Source organism: Bos mutus, chromosome 21, assembly GCF_027580195.1.
Source record: "Bos mutus isolate GX-2022 chromosome 21, NWIPB_WYAK_1.1, whole genome shotgun sequence".
Classification (NCBI taxonomy): Eukaryota; Metazoa; Chordata; class Mammalia; order Artiodactyla; family Bovidae; genus Bos; species Bos mutus.
The window spans coordinates 22,924,875-22,944,163 of NC_091637.1; the positions used below are offsets into that span (position 1 = coordinate 22,924,875).

At 44.0% G+C, this 19,289-nt stretch overlaps 1 protein-coding gene across 3 annotated transcripts in view; it reads left to right on the forward strand.

The window, feature by feature from the left end:
- Positions 1-18,520, forward strand: part of EFL1 (elongation factor like GTPase 1) — a 113,929-nt gene extending 95,409 nt beyond the window's left edge. For 2 of the 3 annotated variants that reach the window (XM_070358385.1, XM_070358384.1), the window contains exons 19-20: positions 11,537-11,721; positions 18,181-18,520. In XM_070358385.1, the coding sequence (XP_070214486.1) occupies positions 11,537-11,721; positions 18,181-18,369 (374 nt within the window). In that variant the 3' untranslated portion in view covers positions 18,370-18,520. The remainder of the gene's footprint in view (positions 1-11,536; positions 11,722-18,180) is intronic. The other variant, XM_005887129.3, reaches the window with a different exon arrangement.
- The last annotated feature ends 769 nt before the right edge of the window (positions 18,521-19,289 follow it).

Consider the following 19,289-nt stretch of genomic DNA (forward strand, 5'->3'; position numbering starts at 1 on the left):
AAGTAGAAAGACTCATTTCTGTAATGAAAGATCTGGTAAATGAGGTTTAAACTGCTCATATACCATTACCATTCAAACCTGTGCAGTAGTTTTGCACAAGGGAATCGCCATATCAGTCTGGGTAAGCAAAGTTGTGACAGCTATCAAAGAGTCAGACAACACTCTTGTGCCCCTAACACAAAGGGCCTCTGTGAATTCTGGGTCTCTCCTGAGGAGACTTGAGGACTTTATCCACTACTAACATTATACCAAATGCTGCTCCTGATTTTTCTCTTTGGGAGAAGAATGTTTAAGATCTCTTCAGGAGATGTTGAGCCTAGGACTCAGTATCTATTTTGACTTTTGAAAGATTTGACTTCACTGAGACATATTTTTTTCACCTCTGAAAAAGGAAGGTAATATAACTCATTGGAAGTTGTGGAGAGTAACATGAGAACACAGATATGGGCCCCAGAACCAGGCCTGGCACCCAGTAATTCTCTTACCCCCTGAGATCATGGAGCTGCTTTGCAGTGAGGAGGGCAGACGGAGGATCCTGCACTGGTTGAGCGAGTGGACCAAACTGCTGGATTTTCTCTAGCTTTGAGGTCCTTTGAGTCAGTATGTGCCTACTCTGCATTCCTTTTAGTTTGATTCTTTTGCTAATTAATTGCTAAAAGCATAAATCTAAGTTGTTGCGGTTTTTCTCCTCCCCCAAAAGAAATTTAGACTTGGATCACAGTAAAGTTCCTGTGAAAGGAATTGAGCACCCATAGCAGCATTTCAAAAACGGTTGAGCTAAACAAAGGCACAGAGATTTGGTTACCCTTGGATGGCTTAAAGTCGGTACGTGCCAGGTGTCAGATCTCAATATGGCCTGGAACATGCAGTGTTTCTCAGCCTACCTTGAGTATGGCATCCTGTTAATATCTCACGGTACCCATCGTTGAGTTCAGCGAACACTGGTCTAGACCATTCCCAGATTTTCTTCACATTTCCATTGTTGTTATTGTTGTTCAGTCGATAAGTCATGTCCAGCTCTTTGCGTCCCCATGGACTGCAGCACACCAGGCTCCTCTGTCCTTCGCTGTCTCCTGGAGTTTGCTTAAACTCCTGAGAATCCCAGGGACAGGGAGCCTGGTGGGCTGCCGTCTGTGGGGAACAGAGTCAGCCACAACTGAAGCGACTTAGCAGCAGCAGAAGCAGCATGTCCATTAAGTCGGTGATGCTGTTTAACCATCTCATCTTCTGCTGCCCTCTTCTTTCGCCTTCAGTCTTTCCCAGCGTCAGGATCTTTTGCAAGGAGCTGACTCTTGACATCAGGTGGCTGCAGTCTTGGAGCTTCAACATCTGTCCTTCCAGTGAATGTTCAGGGTTAATTTCCTTTGGGATTGACTGGTTTGATCTCCTTTCTGTCCAAGAGACTCTCAAGAGTCTTCTCCAGCACCACAGTTCAGAAGCATCAATTCTTTCGCACTCAGCCTTCTTTCAGATCCAACTCTCGCATCCATACATGACTGCTGGAAAAACCATAGCTTTGACTATATGGACTTTGATTGGCAAAGTGATATCTCTGCTTTTTAATATGCTTTCTAGGTTTGTCATTGCTTTTCTTCCAAGGAGCAAGTGTCTTTTAATTTCATGGCTGCAGTCCTTGTCTGCAGTGGTTTTGGAACCCAAGAAAAGAAAATCTGTCACTATTTCCACTTTCTCCCCTTCTATTTGCCATGAAATGATGGGGCCAGATGCAATGATCTTATTTTGTTTTTTTTTTAATGTTGAGTTTTAAGCCAGCTTAATCGTCTTAATTTAAAAGGTAAAGGTAGAATTAGAACCAGATGGTCTTGATTCCTTCAGATCCTTGAAGAAGACTTCAGAGGCCTCCTCCTGTCTCTCCTACCCTGACAGGTACTCTGAATACTTCTGTGGATGAGTAGCTCACAGCCAGTTCTGAGATTAAACAGTTTCTTTCTCATTTTGAGCAAAAAGTCTTGTTTCCTGCCAGCGTCTCGCCTTTCATCCCACCATTGGTCCCTCTCACATGCATAGCACTTCAAATGTTTGAGGGGAGCATTTATTTTCTAGTTTTACATCCAGGGGAAAACTCTCCCTATCCTTCAGCTGGTTTTCAGGATATTTTTTTTTTAATCCTTTCATCAATCCAGTTGCTGTCCTTTACACATACTTTATTTGGTCACCCTCCCTCTTAAATTAAGCAACCTAAGATACTGTCTCACCGGGACCAAACACAGGCATGCTGTTACCTCCCACAGGTGGCACAGCGTTCTTTTAACGCAGTCTCAGCAGTTGCATCTTGTCATTAACTTGTGAGGAGTTAGGATCAACTTCATTTCTTTTTTTAATTTTTTTTTGTTGTTGTTCTTCCTATTTTGTTCCCCAAAAAGCTTCATTTAAATTTCAGTAACTGAAGTGATGTAGTCCTGCTGCTTCTGCTGCTGCTGCTGCTGCTGCTGCAAAGTTGCTTCAGTCATGTCCAACTCTGTGTGATCCCATAGATGGACGACAACCAGGCTCCCCCGTCCCTGGGATTCTCCAGGCAAGAACACTGGAGTGGGTTGCCATTTCCTTCTCCAATGCATGAAAGTGAAAAGTGAAAGGGAAGTCGCGCAGTCATGTCTGACTCTTAGCGACCCCATGGACTGCAGCCTACCAGGCTCCGCCGCCCATGGGATTTTCCAGGCAATAGTACTGGAGTGGGGTGCCATTGCTCTTTTCGGTAGTCCCACTAGAACCCTTGTATTTACATATGAGTAAACTGTGAAGAAGGCTGAGCGCCGAAGAATTGATGCTTTTGAACTGTGGTGTTGGAGAAGACTCTTGAGAGTCCCTTGGACTGCAAGGAGATCCAACCAGTCCATTCTGAAGGAGATCAGCCCTGGGATTTCTTTGGAAGGAATGATGCTAAAGCTGAAACTCCAGTACTTTGGCCACCTCATGCGAAGAGTTGACTCATTGGAAAAGACTCTGATGCTGGGAGGGATTGGGGGCAGGAGGAGAAGGGGATGACAGAGGATGAGATGGCTGGATGGCATCACTGACTCATGGACGTGAGTCTGAGTGAACTCCGGGAGTTGGTGATGGACAGGGAGGCCTGGCGTGCTGCAATTCATGGGGTCGCAAAGAGTTGGACACGACTGAACAACTGATCTGATCTGATCTGAAACTGGGTCTATGTAATGTTTTTTTCTTAGATTTTGTGTGTATGTGTGTAAAATAGTAACAAACATTACAACAATAATGAAGGAAGCTTGGCAGTTTTTAAGGCCAAGAAAATTCTCAATTTCTTAACCATAATCTTAACACATTGATTCGTTTTTCAATTTTTTTTTTTTTTAAGCGTCCTGGTGAGAAAGGATGGTCACTAGGCATTGAATCAGGGACTTCCCTGGCACTCCAGGGATTAGGACTCCACACTTGCACTGCAGGGGGGCACAGGTTCAATCCCTGGTCAGGCACCTAAGATCCTGCGTGCCCCATGATGCAAAAAAAGAGAAGTGGTCAATCAGATGTTTTGATGAAGTGAGGTCCTTTCTGTATATAGCATTCCCCTCATTACCGACTTACTAGCCATGTTAGAAGAAGAAGTAAGCTTAGATTGATAACAACTTTGTGTTAGAAAGTCCATGTCTTCATTTAACTCATGCTTGTATAAATATATACAAACCTTTATAATGTTTTCTTAAAATTTTGTAAGAAATTAGCATATGATTTTCTAGTCTGTAGTTTATGGAATCCAGTGCCTTTATCCTTAAAAACTTGTTACTTAGTGTGTAGTTTGGCAGCTACCCTGCTATGCATAAGTTCTGAAAAGGACAGATTTCTTGAAGACCACAGGATACATTTCTGGTCTTGGAGACTTGAACTTGTTTGAGAAGGTTCAAGAAGGTTTAAGAAGTTGCTTGTCAACTTCTCAGCTGTCTTGAACTTCAGCATTTCCTCTATGAGGTTTGTTCTACTTGTTCTGGTTTCTTCTCCAGTCTCCTTGTTGGGGAAAATGGAGTTAACGTAGGTACGGAGAACCAGCCTCTGCTCTCCCACTGTCCTCTGTTAATATTACACTAGCCTCTCCACATTGTAAGTGTGTCTCGGCCTTGTTTTGAAAGTCATGGAAAAGACCCTTTTGTTGCTTATAACTGTAATTTTGGTCAGCTCACCTTATTCTAGTTTTCACCATCTGGGACATTCTGTGTCCCTCTCCCCAAGTCTTAGTTGCTGTCTTCCTCTTCTTCTCCCATCTCCTGTGTGTGTCCTCTTAAAACAGGAGTCAGAGGCACAGCAGGTACCTCCTGTGACCTGACAGCTTTATTTTGGATGGGGAGGATTTTTCCTCCTTTTTTTCTCATTGGGATCATTCATGATTGATATTTTCAGACTCCCATTCCTCCCAAAAAGGAGTTTCATCTTAGGGTTTGTTATCCTGAAAACTGTTGGCGTTTTTTTTCTTTTCCTTTGTGTGTTTGAAATGATCTTTCCTGAAGTCCAGGGTCCACGTAGGTCTGTGCCTGCCTGTCTCTCCACTGCACTCCCAGGGTAACAGGAAAACATGTCTTCTCCCCAGATTGCCATCTCTCCTTGCATTATCCATTCGGAGCAGCATTTGACCTTTCTGAGAAGACAGCTTTTTCAGCACAGCAAATGAAGCCAGGCTCAGCTGTTGGCATTTACCAGAAGTCCCCGGCAGACTGTTGAGTCCCTTTGTGGAGTTGGTGCTCTATGCCCATGTGTTCGTTTGTGTTAGGAGATCACCACCAGGCCCTTGCACGTGCCCCACAGTCCTTGGAGCATCTCTTGTCATCCTGCTCTTTGATCTTCACCTGGCACTTTCCACTTGGCCAGCAGAGTCAGTTCTGACATTTTCTAGGAAGAGATGCTTATCTCAGCCCTCAGGGTTTTTTGCCATCTTCTCCCTTAAAAGCAGAACATGTCTTTGCCTTGCCTTATCCAGGTAAAAATCTCAACTGTGAACATGGAGAAGGGTTAGTACAGTTGACCCTTGAACAGCACGGGGGTTATGGGCACTGACTGACCATGCAGCAGAACATCCGTATGTTACTTTAGAGTTGGCCTTCCCTATGTGGATTCAGATGCGGGTTGTGTAGTACTGTAGGATGTGCTTGGGCTTCCCAGGTGGCTCAGTGGTAAAGAATCTGCCTGCCAAAGCAGGAGACGTAAGAGACGCGGGTTCGATCCCTGGATTGGGAAGATCCTGGAGAAGGAAATGGCACCCACTCCAGTGTTCTTGCCTGGAGAATCCCATGGACAGAGGAGCCTGGCGGGCTACAGCCCATGGGGTCATAGTCGGACAGAACTGAGCGACTAAACAGCAACAGCGTAGTATGTACTTAGAAAAACCCATGGATAAGTGGATGTATAAGTGGACCCACACAGTTCAGACCTATGTTGTTCAAGGGTCCACTGTACACCGTTTGTACCACTGTCCCTGGTTGGCCTTCATAACACATTTCTCAGAGACCAACTGACTGTCCTACCCACTGCCTTAAAAAAAGCTGTGTTTAGATTTGATCTGGAATTTGCTTTTTTTTTTTTAATTGGTTTGATGCCTTCTTAAACTAGAGAATTACCTCCTAAACCTGTTTTCTCTTGTTTGGGGGAATACTTTGGTTGTGATAACCAGTTTTTAGTATCGGAGGTATGTCAGGGTAGTCAGCTCTTGTGTTCTCTTACGTTTTACTTTTTCTTTCTAAATCACCACCTATGACTGGAGAAAGAAATGAGATCTCTATATTCCTGAGACTTTTTGCTTCCTACCTGGATGGTCAGCGATCTTCCAGGAAGACTTCGGCCTGGAGACTGAATCCTCATCTCCCGCATTGCAGGCAGATTCTTTACCCCTGAGCCACCAGGGAAGCCTGCCAGTTGCTTTAACTCTCCAAGAATTGGAAAAAATTGACGAAAGGACGAGTTCGGGCCTTTTTATTTAGTAAGATGAGTTAGTCTCTTAAAACTTTTTTCTACACAGATTGCTGAAATTAGAAATCCTTTTATAAATGTGTAGAATTGCTTATGGTCAAAATGGGAAATATTACAGAAAAAATAATCATCTTAAAATTGTTTTGTCTGGGGAAATAATACCAAGAAAATGACTGTCTTTGCTTGCAAAATCTACTTTCCTAGCAGTGTAGTTTTATTAGAATTTTTTTAATGGGCTTGAATAGACATCAGAATTGGTTTGTGTTTTTAATTGATCATCATGTAACTAGTAAATTGTCTCTCTTCATATTTCTTCTTCCAGCTGTTTACATCTGTCATTCATGCTTTCATTGTTTTCTATCTTTGGGTGAGAACTTCACATATAAAAGATGACTTTTCTGTTAGATACTATTAGTGTTAATCACATCTACAGTTATTGTAGTTCTGTCTTATTTTAGGGACAAATGCTTATACTGTTATAAATATATGTATTGTAATGTATCAGAAGCCTACTTAGTACTACTGTTTACTTTTATAACCTATTTTTATTTCATAGTTGTAATTCTTTTTATATTTCACCAGCATCTCATAATTCAGTGCAACAAAAATTCATTGAACTGTATATGCCAATGCTGTGTTAAGCATGGTTCCTGCTTTGAGAGATGAGTTAAGGTGACAAGAGCTTGATTTTGTAAAACAAAACAAAACAAAAATTAGTAAAATACAATTGAATTTAGTGAATAAGTACAAATTTTTGGCGAAATTTTATGAGACATTTGGATAGCAAAATTCAAAACCAAGTAAGTCTTTTGAAAGTGACTGAACTTTGAAATAAGCTTTAACGGATGGAGTAATTTTGTGTTTATCAACTGGATATTAAATTGTCCGCAGCACCAGGAACTTCTATTGAACTTAAATGCCTTTCTAGTTGGTTTTCTAGGAACTGCTCTGCAGCATTAATGGGCTTCCTGGGTGGTAAAGAATTTGTCTGTCAATGCAGGAGATGCAGGTTCAATCCCTGGTCTGGAAAGACACCCTAGAAACGGAAATGGCAACCCACTCCAGTATTCTTCCCTGGAGAATCCCATGGAAGAGGAGCTTGGTGGGCTTCAGTCCGTGGGGTCATAAAGAGCTGGACACAACTGAACGACTAACCACCAACAATAGCAAGTGCAGCCCTATATTTCTAATCCTGGCCACTGGTTGACTGAACACAACAGTAAAACCTTGCGTTTACCCACACTGTGTCTTGTTAATTTGGGTTCTTAGATAGTGATCCTAATCCTGTCGAAATATGTTTTACCTTTGCCAACTTCATGTCAACTTGGGATTTGATCCCATGCCTTCTGGGTTTTTAAGTAGCTGATTATCATAGTAAGGACAGAGCTGTGAACAGAGCACTGATCCTTCTAAAGTCAGGACATCCATCCTGGGTGGGAGTGAGGGTTAACATCCATTTCCTGTAGACTTGTGGCTGAATCCATCTATCTTATAGCCACCAGCCCACACTCCCCATTGTGTCCACAGCACACTTTATCTCATGTTTGGTTGAAGACCATCTGCATCCTGTCAACCGCACTGGCTTGATTTAGCAGTCTAGATGTTCTGTGACAAAAGGAAGAGAAGTTAGTGTAGTAGGAATAAGAAGTGCCCACCGATTTCTGTGTGTGTGTGTGTGTTTAGTTGAAGTTAAACCACAAGTGTCACCAAGAGTAACAGAAACCATAAGATGAAAGAAAAATCTTCCTTCTTGGAAATCAACCCATCATTTTTCATTTTCTTGTACAATCTTTGTCCACAGTAGTACATTTTGCATAGCTGTTTTTATATTATGCTAGAGGCTGATAGGTGTTTTGCTTTTACATTTGTTATTTACTTTATAAACACACTTCCATTTGGCTACTTAGTAGTCATAATTTGCATTTTAACCTCTGCATAATATCCTGTCAATCTGATATGCTGTAGTTTACTTCTCATCATCCCCACATTGGAAATTCACATTGTTTCCTATTTGTTTCCTATTAGAGAAAACATTGCTATGAACCACTGCCTCCTTTGCTAATTCAGAAGAAAAGGAAAAAAAAGTCAACTTTAATTGCCAAACTTTAGCTCTAAAGATTGTAGAATCTGCAGACCAATCTTACAGCTTAGCCTGGAAGAAGAAAATATGTATTGATACATAAGAATCTATAATGCCACAAAAGAACAGGTGAGGCCCAAATGGTGAAGAGATTATTTTGATCTTAGGATCTCACAGACTGCTTCATGGAGCAAGTTGTTTTTGAATGGGCTTTAAACAATGGAAAGGATTTGACTGTAAAGTTGGGCTGAGTGTGCTCTGAATTGGAGAAACTGAGCTCAGAGTGGAAAAACCTCAAACGTGTCCTGTGGGCTGTGCACGGTTTATCTTGGCTAAGAGCGTAGGGTCTGTGCACTAGGGTCTGGCCGTTTCAAGAGCTGGGGTGTTGGGTTCCTGCCAGGTCATAAAGGGCCTGGAGTACAGGCTGAGACATTTATAGTGTAGTCATTAAAACCAGAGCCCTGATCACAACCAGTCCAGGCCATTAACCTTTCTGTTGCTGTTGTCCATCCTGGAGGATGCCTCTCCCCTGCTGCCTTGCATACAGTTGGGTGCACAGTGAGTTTCCTTGGAGTGAGTGAACCAACGACTCGGGGTGATGGAGCAGATGCCCAGTCAAGAAGGCATCAGAATATGCCCAGTCAGGGGCCACAGGCTCACGAATCTTCATTGATGCGGCTGCTTTTGTGTCCCAGCCGAGCAGCGGCTGTAGAGGGGGTCCCTGAGTGCTCTCAAGCATTAGACACACCAGTCATGAGCACCTAGTGTATCTGGAAGGTTTTTTTCTTTTTTTTGTGTGGCTGTTTCCCTTTGTTCAGTGATCTATCACTGTGTCCCAGTTTTTTTAGTTTTAGCAGAATTAAGATGGAATGGGCCAAATTTACATGATCAATTACATTCAGTTTCAGTCACAATTATTGATCCCATGAAGGAAGGGGAGAGGCTTCTAACCTGCAGTGGGATGGAGTCAGCGGCTCATCCCCACTGGCCCACCTCTTCATGGTGCGTCTGCCCCAGTTCACTCATTCTTTCTCCCGCCCTACCCCCTTGTTTGGGCTATACTTCCATAAACCACCTTAAAACTCCCCTTAGAATGAGGTGGCAGAGTAAATAAAGATGATTAGTTCACCCGCTGGCTAATTCCAATGAATTTTTTTCCCTCATACGAATTTCAGGCAGATCTTGCACAGCCCAGAGGGGAATCTCTAATAAAGACACTAATTGAAAAAAAAAAAAGACACTAATTGTTCTGCTTTTTTCAAGAGCTTTTCACACTGTATCTAAAATATTGCTTTCATTTCTAGATACTGTGTTCTAAAAGCTATGTAAATAAGTTGTATTAATAGTAGTTCAAACGAGAGTGGTCAGGATGCAAGAGGAAGGTCATGTCAGAGAAAGCCTGGAGGAGAGAAGGCTGATGCTGTCTTCAAGCGGCTTAAAGGCCCATGGGGTTGTGGGACAGGACCGGAGTGACTTAGCACACCCTCCACCATGGAGATGCCCTGCGGGCCAGTGTCTCAGTAAATGTGGGATCAGAGGTCAAGTGAGAGGCCTGGCTAAGAAATAGTCCCAGGCATCCCAGACATAAAGTTAATCATTTAAACCACACCAATGAGAAATGAAGGGGCTCTCTGAAGGGAAAGTTGGTTTGGAGAAGAGCTTGGAGCCTCAAAGAATACTCTTAGGAAGAAATCATACCCTTAAGAATTAGTAGAATGATGGTCAGAGGGCCAGGGGTCAGAGGAAAGTAGCCCTAAGATTGTTGAGATGTGTCAGAGTGTTGATCAGTAGTTGCAGAAACTGCAGAGAAGTCACAGAGTGAGGATTGAGGAAAAGACACTTAGGTTGATGAAGAGGTGTATGTGTTAGTTGCTCAGTCATGTCCAACTCTCTGCAACCTCACGGACTACAGCCTGCCAGGCTCCTCTCTCCAGTGGATTTCCCAGGAAAGAATACTGGAGTGGGTTGCCATTTCCTTCTCCAGGGGATCTTCCCAACCCAGGGGTCAAACACATGTCTTCCTGTGATGGCAGGGGGTTCTTTACCACTGTGCTACCTGGGGCAATATGAAAATGGCTGAAATTTGAAAAGAAGCGGTTTTAATAGAGCTCAGGGCAGCTGGTTGAGTCCGGGTGCTGAAGACAGAGCACATAGTGAAGAAGCCAGTGTCAGCTCCTTTGGGCACATGGGGAGGGCGGTGCCGGGGCTGGGGGCGGCGTTCCACAGGTTAGAAAAGAGGACAGGTGTCCCTGTCATCACTGTGGGCGTTTTTAATTTGTTTTTCTGCTAAGCCTGGAGATGGGAAGGCCCATCAGAGTTTTTAAGCTTTTGTTTGTCTTTTTATGCCTTGTGACACAATGGGTTTCCTGCTATTGGTTTTCCTTTCTCCTTCCTCATCACCACCACCAGGGGGAAATCTGAGTCAGAGAGAAAAGTTTGCCAGTTCAGACAGTTTTGCTCTCTACACTCAGTTTCTAGTCTAAAAAGTAAATGGTAAGTCAGGGTGGGCGACCTCCACACCAGCTCCCTGCCCAGTTGTTGAGGAGGACAGAGTCCAGGACTCCATGTGGTAGTCCCAGGAGACTGGTACTCTGCTTCACTGCAGTGTCAATTCTCCAGGATAACGCGTTTTGTAGACTACTGTGTCCTTAGAAGCATTTTGTCTGAGTGGCAGCTGAAGGTATCCTCGCACTCCAGCAAGTTCCTCGCCACATGGACTGTAGTACTCAGTCATGTCTGACTCTGTGACCCCATGGACTGTAGCCCACCAGGCTTCTCTGTCCATGGGATTCTTGAGGCAAGAATACTGGAGTAGGTTGCCATTTCCTCCTCCAGGGGAGCTTCCTGACCCAGGGATTGAACACAGGTCTCCTGCCATAGCAGGGGGGTTCTTCACCACTGAGCCATTGCAAAGCTCAGAAGCCAAAAATTCTTACCAGATGTTAAAGATTCCAAACACACAGTTCTCAGGGAATAAAACCCATATTCTTGTAACACTGAAATATCAGCTTAAATATGAGCGAGCATTTATATATGGCTTTAATTTTTAGTATAAAAATGTCATTGTGCCAGTTGCTTGCTTACTAGACCCAAATAGCTTGTCATCATTATAATTATCATCATCACATTAATAATGTGATGTAATTGTGAAAATACATTTAACATTTATAAAGCCCAGTCATACTAACTCATTGGAATTCATACTCAAAGACAGCCGCTAGTGACAGTGTACCCAGGGTCCTTTTAAAGGTCTCCCTCTTTCCATGTTGTGTGGAGGGGATTGTCTTGGGTAATGCCCTTTGGGGTGATTTCACCTTTTGTTACTTGTTTCTAATTTTTCTGTGATTGTCACGCTTATCCTTTTAAATAAATGCTTGGATATTTCCCATGCCTTTGTAAGCCAGAATTACTGGGATCAAAGTTAATCATTAGTAGAGTGTTAAGAGGGTGTAGGAACAGTCGCATCTCGGTGCAGCTCAAGACAGGTAACCGGTCAGTGAATTTAAAAGATGTGCGGCTTTGCAGGTCGGGTCTACGCGGTCCTGTCAAAGAGAGAAGGACGAGTACTGCAGGAGGAGATGAAAGAGGGGACAGACATGTTCATCATCAAGGCCGTGCTGCCCGTGGCTGAGAGCTTCGGCTTTGCCGATGAGATCCGGAAGAGGACCAGTGGCCTGGCTAGCCCACAGCTGGTATTCAGCCACTGGGAGGTAAGAAGCCAAATCCGAGTTCTTCCTTGTCATCTCAGGCTGTGCTTCCCCACAGGGGGCGCCCCCAGGAGCCAACCACTTCCCAGGCCGGTTGGTCTTACCTGGTCCTGCGTGGTCAAAGCTGATGGCATTTTTTCATCCAGACTGGAAGACCTGAGATTATATGTGCTTTGTAATACACACACACACGTACTCATTTTTTTTTTTTTTTTTGATGTAAAATTTAAGAACATTTAATCCTTTTTTCCCCTTCCAAAGATATATTGTAGGTAAGAAAACCACAGGTATTTTGAAAATGGAACTTTAATGTTTCTTCTGGGGAAAAAGCACTTCTAACATTTAAAGGCAAACAGTTATGCTTCTTACAAGAGAGAACTTTGAATGATTCCGTGTTTCACGTTCCTCAGTCCCCATTATGGAGACTCAGGGCTCCTGTGGGCTTCAGGTGTTGTGGCACAAAATGACTCATCAAAACACATACATTTGGAGAACAGACTTATGGTTACCAGAGGGGAAGGGGTAGTCAGGGAGTTTGAGATGGACATGTATGCCCTGCTGTATTTCAAATGGATAGCCAACAAGGACCTACTGTATTTCATCTAAATCTGTTGCTAGTCCAAAACACTTAGTTGTGTCTGCTTCTCCTTAAAAAAAGAAAGTTACATTTTTTGTGCTTGATAGAACTAAAGTTAATATTGTTCCAATTTAGGTTACCTTTTTTGGTTGTTGGTACAAGCTACATTTTAACAGTGATTTCCTATGAAATTTTTTTTGCATTTTTGTCTCGAAACTAAATGATGTTTCTATGGCTCTATTGGCTTATGTCTGAGTAGATACCATTGCTGGACTTCATTATGTAGAAAACAGTAGCACAAAATATGTAAGTTATTTGTTAATCCCCATGCTTATGGGTAATAATTTCCCACTTATCTGGACTTCTAGCTTTTTGGTTTTGGTTTTTGGCACTCAACTTTTACATAAGAGCACAAACCAGTGAAAAATAGAAGGGATGGATTCATAAAGGCAGCTTCTGAAGAACTATGTCTATGAAGAAGTGAAAGTGTTAGTCAGTCGAGTCTGACTCTTTGCAACCCCATGGACTGAAGTCCACGAGGTTCCTGTCCATGGGATTCTCCAGGCAAGCATACTGGAGCAGGATAAATGTACTACTGACATTCCTAATGAAAAACAGCATTGTCTCACACACGTTCTAGCAACCAGATGTGTGATTATAGGACAGTGCAGCAAAGTGATACTTAGAACAGAAGACTTACTCCACTTCAAAGTAATGACCTTGAGAAATGCAACACTTTCTTCACTTGTGCTACCACTGCTGAAAACAGCCTTCAGAACTTAGAGCTCGTGCTTCTGAATGTCTTAAGAGATGACAAGTACATCTCATTAAGAAGACCTAGATCAACCCTGGTGCAAAAAACTGGGTGACAGGATGTTTGGTCAGAACAGAGTGTAGGTTGAGTGATCAGTGGGATTCTCTGTAGATGCAGATGGAAGACACATATTCAGAGCTCTTGAAATGACATCATCATTGAACGAATTCTGTATTGGAATTCGCTTATTCTATTGTTTGTTTAAAATACTTCATCACCTTATAGTCATTCTTATCCTTGAAAGTGATTCTATAATGCACATTTTTTTTTTTTAATCTATAAAACTTCTCATCCTTTCCCAACTGGCAAATACATTGTGTATGAAACTGATAAGTCTGCTCTGTGGAAAGAATCCCAAAGCAGAGTGGCTCAGATAAAGCAGAAGGTTCTCTCTTGAGTCCAGGGCTGCCTCTCTCAGCACTGTGCGTCCACTGGTGGTCTGGAGGGGACGTTCCACCTCCTCCCATCACCCCTGCATTCCCGCCAGTAAGATCCAGGAACAGGCAGAGGGCGCACTCCAGCCCTTTAAGAGGATGCTGCCCAAGTCACTCCCCTTCATCCCACTGCCCAGAACTCATCCAGCATGTCAAGCAAGGCTCCACCTGACAAGGAGGCTGGCAGTGTGGTCTTACCTGGGTCAAACTGAGTCTGACTGTACGCAACACCATGGACTGTTGCCCACCAAGCTCCTCTGTCCATGAGATTCTCCAGGCAAGAATACTGGAGTGGGTTGCCATTTCCTCCTCCAGGGGATCTTCCCCACACAGGGATTGAACCCACATCTTTTGCGTCTCCTGCCTTGGCAGGTGGTTTCTTTGCCACTAGCACCAGGAGTCAGCACTGACCCATTACTTGTTTTGGTAAATAAAGTATAACCACACCCCTTAATTTGCATATCTTACATGGCTGCTTTCAAGAGGACTCTTGAGACCATGAGGCCCACAGTCTATTTTACCTACTGTCTTGGGCTTTATAGAAAAGGTGTGACTATCTACCCCTCTTCCCAGAACCTCGGTCGTCTGTATGCCCACCCAAAATACCTATTACCAAAGAAAAAGAGGAGAATAGGTATTTAGGAACAGTTAATATAAAACAGCAAATTTTGACCAAATACGCAGTTTTTGTCGGTACGAAAATCATGATGGTTTCTTCAGTCTTCTTTCTCTCTCAAAATGTGAAAAAAGAGGTGGGGGGTTGAAAGTTAATCTTATATACTTAATAGTAATTTTTAAAAAATACTAGTTTGGGGCTTAGTTATAGCTTGTCATTACAAATCGATCCTTCAGTAAACAACTGTAGGGGAAGTGTAGTCAAGAAAAGTTAGCTGCAGTTTTGTACCATCCCTCTGTCATCCCCTTGCCACCTGCCATGGTCCCATTCCCCAAAGCTTCAAATCTTTGAAAGTCTTGAAAATCCATTACACTTAAATGTCACTGATCTGATGTTTTCTGGCTGTCTCAGTCCCCCCCACCCCCCGCCATAGTTAGGTTCAGAAATAACACAGTTGTCAAGATCTGGCTTCTCACTCCAAGGCACTGTTTTTCATTTGTATTCTACCACACCATATAATTTACAATCAAGAGCTTTTGAGAGAAAGTGCTTCAGAAAAATAGAGAAAATAAAATTACAGGCATTTTCCACGAGGAAACCTTTGAAGTCAGCAGTCTCATAATTTCTCTTTCTATGTTTTACCCTTCTGCAAAAAAAGGAAGAAAAGGAGCTAATAAGGGACACAGAAAGAAATATTACCAGTCAGTGCTGTTCTACGTGTATGTCAGCATAACCTCGAGTCTCACTGTTTAATACTGAGATTCCCCCGGGGGTGCGCTAAAGGCCGTGCAGGGTAAGGAAGAAGTGATTGCAGTAGCACCGAAGACATGTAATTTGGACATGGTATTTCCCACCTGCCAGCTATAATCATAGGGAGAATTGGGCAAAGTATTGAAATAGAGCTCCCAAAGCTTTTTTTTTTCCTAGTTTTGTTGTTGTTGTTTTTTAATGCTCAGGGCAACAACTAGCACTTGGGTGCCTTCTTCCTGTGAGTTAGAAGATGAAGTGCTCTTTAGATTCTGAAGGTGCAAAAAATATCCTGCCCGCAGGCACATGAATTCTGGGTGATCCTGTTAGAAGAAAGCACCTTTTCTTCAAAACTGATAGCAAGCTCTGCTCTCCTGCCTCGGGGATGCTTTTCTGTGAGCATCACCTGTACTGTCTTTGGGGTCACCTTGTCATCGCCCACAAAGAAAATTCATCATGACCCTAATGCAGTCAGATGGGGCTGAACCAGGCTAGCCTCTTCCTGACAAAGAGTACTCCATCTCCCCTCTGCTGACAGTTTGTTCGACATGTCAAGGCAAGAACCTAGATACAGGAGGGGTGCAGGTGAAGACAGCAGCTGCCCGTGCAGGACAGAGGAAGTGCAGGCAACTGGGCCTGTGTCAGGCGAGTCCCTGGGCAGCAGGAGATGAACACAGACAGCGGCCCCCGAGTCTCGGGAAGCAAACTGAGCAAACTTCAGAAATATGTGCCGACAGAAAACGGACCCTTCTGAAGCTCCTGGGTCCTACATTCTTGAAAAAAGGACTCTCTGGTCTTAAACTGGCCAGTCTGAGTCTGCTGTCTCCCAACCAGCCCCTCACTTACTGCTAGAAAAGATTGAGGGCAGGAAGAGAAGGGAGTGGCAGAGGATGAGATGGATGGCATCACCGACTCAATGGACATGAATTTGAGCAAACTCCAGGAGATAGTGAAGGACAGGGGAGCCTGGTGTGCCACAGTACATGGGGTCGAAAAGAATTGGACACGACTTAGCAACTGAACAACAAAAATGTATTCACTGCTACCACTGAGACCTGCTAAGAACATGTGGCTTCTTTATATTCCACGATGCATTTATCATCCAACTAGTTAGAGGGAGACACTAATGACTGGCTTAGAACTAGTCTTCTACAAGTATAGTGTTTGTGGATGACCACCCAGGTACATGGTCCATTTCCTGACCTTCTTCCCCTTCCGCTCTCTGAGAAAGAGAGGGCCTTCTGTGGGGAGAAGGTGGGGACCTCAGCTCCAGCACGGTGCCCTCTAGAGCCTCAGTGGCCTTGTCCAGCAAGTGGCTTGCCTGGTCCGGTCCCATCTAGCTGCTAGAGCCAGTATGGTGGCACCAAACAGTCTCAGGAATCTTTCCAACAGCCACTGATCTCTGGAAGTCCACACCTGCAGCTGCCTTTGTCCTGCGCCCAGGCTGCTACCAGCCTCTTGGCCACTCCACGCCCTCTCACATGTGGGGGACTTCCAGATCAGCAGCATCACCCCTCGCACTGCTCTGCTGCCTTGTCAGATGAGACCTGGAGTGGGCAGGACCCCAGCAACTTGCCGGTCCTAAAAGAAAGTCAACCTTGAGTATTCATTGGAAGGACTGATGGTAATGCTGAAGCTCCAGCACTCTGGCCACCTGATGTGAAGAGGCCACTCATTGGAAAAGACCCTGATGTGGAGAAAGATTGAAGGCAGGAGGAGAAGGGGGCAGTGGAGGATGAGATGGCTGGATGGCATCATCAACTAAATGGACATAAATTTGAGCAAACTCTGGGAGATAGTGGAGGACAGAGGAGCCTGGCGTGCTGCAGTCCATGGGGTCACAGAGAGTTGGACACGACTTAGTGACTGACTGAACAATAACAGCCGCCTGCCAGTCCTTTGCTAATGGCACCCTTGGAGATGTTGCTGATGCTCTGTGGACATATACCTTGAGGACACCTTAGTCCTCATGTCTAGTACTTCAGCCTAAGGGCACTGTTCTGTGCTTTTACACACTTACGAGACTGTGATGTGTGGTCTAGTTCTTTTTCACAACTGCCTACTGTTTTATAACTGCTGTTCCCCACCCCCATCTCCTTTATTTCTTGGGGGATTTTTACAAGAATTCTCTAGAACTTTGTCTTCAGATTAGCTGTTCTCTCTCTCTCCCACTGTTCGTTCTCCTTTTGTTGAGTCTGGCACCTGTCTTTCGTGGTGCTGGATTTCCTCTTGTCCTCTCAGAGTCACACTGGCAGGGTCACTTGCAGTGGGGCTTCTCTCCTCCTCTGCCCTCCTGAGGGCTGCGGCTCAGGTCAGTGCCTTCCCCAGTGTAGACGTGCAGGACCACAGACTCTGCACGGGCCGAGCCTCATCTTCAGAAGGTGATGGCTTTTCTCTCGTGACCTACTAGTCACTTCTAGCCACAGGCCCAGGCAGACAGTTACTCCACCTCCCAAGAAGACGGGGGGGTTCTGTCCCCACATGCCTGGGGTATGTGGCTTTGGGCCCGTCTATCCTCAGTGGGCAGTAAGAGTCTGGCCCTCATGACCCTTCCTGTCTTGGCTCCCTATGGGAAGTGGATAGGGCTTGTACCTCCGTTTATCACTGTGGGCTCTCTTCTCTCCCTTCCTAGTCCATAGAAATTTCCTACTGTTGTATTGAAGAGTGATTATTATAAAATAAATTCTTCTTTCATTTCTGTGTCTTAAACCGAAGAGTATTGGGATTTGAGACCACTTGAGACATACTACCTCTTTCTGCCCAGTTGGAAAATAAGAAAAAAAGAACAAGACATATGAAAGTCAGAATCTCACTGTCCTTACTTGTAAAGCCGATTTTGTAGAATGTGGTCAGCATGTTGGCAATACTGACCTCCTCATACTGCACTGAATTTTGGAGCAAAAACTCAGAATAGTCAAGAACAGACCCATGTGTTGATCTGTGCTGAGGACAAAGGCGAAATTAATGAAATAACACCTCTGCCCAGGGGTATCGTACTGTAGGGGAGAGTCTTTCCTATTATATTGTTCAAAAGTAATAGTTTTCTTACTTCCTTAGTGTTCTATAAAAAGGCTCTAAGAGTAAAGACTAATGTGTATATTACAGGTTTCATTGAATCTGCCTCCATTTGTTCATGGTTGTTTATTACCATTTCTAGCAAGCTTACCTCTTCATTGCTTAGCGTTCATTTCTTAAGCTAAGACTGTATGAATTAGCATTGGGAATAAAAGTATAGTTGTCTAATCTAGCACATTTTGTCACCTTCCTTTACAAGATCATCCCCAGCGACCCCTTCTGGGTACCAACCACCGAGGAGGAGTACCTGCACTTTGGGGAAAAGGCTGATTCCGAGAACCAGGCCCGGAAGTACATGAACGCAGTGCGGAAGCGGAAGGGTCTCTATGTGGAAGAGAAGATTGTGGAGCACGCAGAAAAGCAGAGAACCCTCAGCAAGAATAAGTAACCACCCCTGCTGGCTGATCCTTCCCTTTGTAATAAATGAGGAAAGGTCACCCAGGCTTTGATACTGGGAAAATTTTCTTTATGCTGCATCATCGCTGTGCATTCACTTTCAATAAAGTTGATCCGTATAATATTTTACATAGAGCATTCCAGAATTTTTTTGTAATTGATTCTGCTACAAAGCAAGATGTTGTTATAAGCATTGCAGTGGCCCCTTCTCCCTTTGTGTGTGCTTCAGTCATGTCCAACTCTTTGCGACCCTATGGACCGTAGCTTACCAGGCTCCTCTGTGCGTGGTATTCTCCAGGCAAGAATCCTGGAGTGGGTTGCCCTCCTTCTCCCTACCCTGTGTGTAACTGCCCCCAGCAGTAAGACTCAGGCTATGATGAGGGCAGTCTGCTGAGTGCTGAGGGCAGGGTGTGCAGACCCTGCTGTGGGGGCTGCATCCTCAACACTGAGCAGCCCACCTCTGCCTGTTGTCAGCGTCACACTTCCAACTACATCCTCCACTTAAACATTTTTATATGTAATCTTTGGTTAACAGCATTTAACATCCTTTGAAGAGATCACAAACTTGCAAGACGAGCTACCTTTAGATTAGTTAAACCAAGTCACTTTTACAGCTGATTCATCTTAAGGTTTATTTGTCCATCCAAACAATGTTTTGATGTCATGTTCAATTATTGGCCTTTAAACCTTCTGTTTTCACATTCCTTCATATATTGCATCACTCATATTTAAATAAATGTTAATTAAATTAACAGACTGGTTCCAAATCAGGAAAGGAGTACGACAAGGCTATATATTGTCACCCTGCTTATTTAACTTATATGCAGAGTACATCATGAGAAATGCTGGGCTGGATGAAGCACAAGCTGGAATCAAGATTGCCAGGAGAAATATCAATCACCTCAGATATGC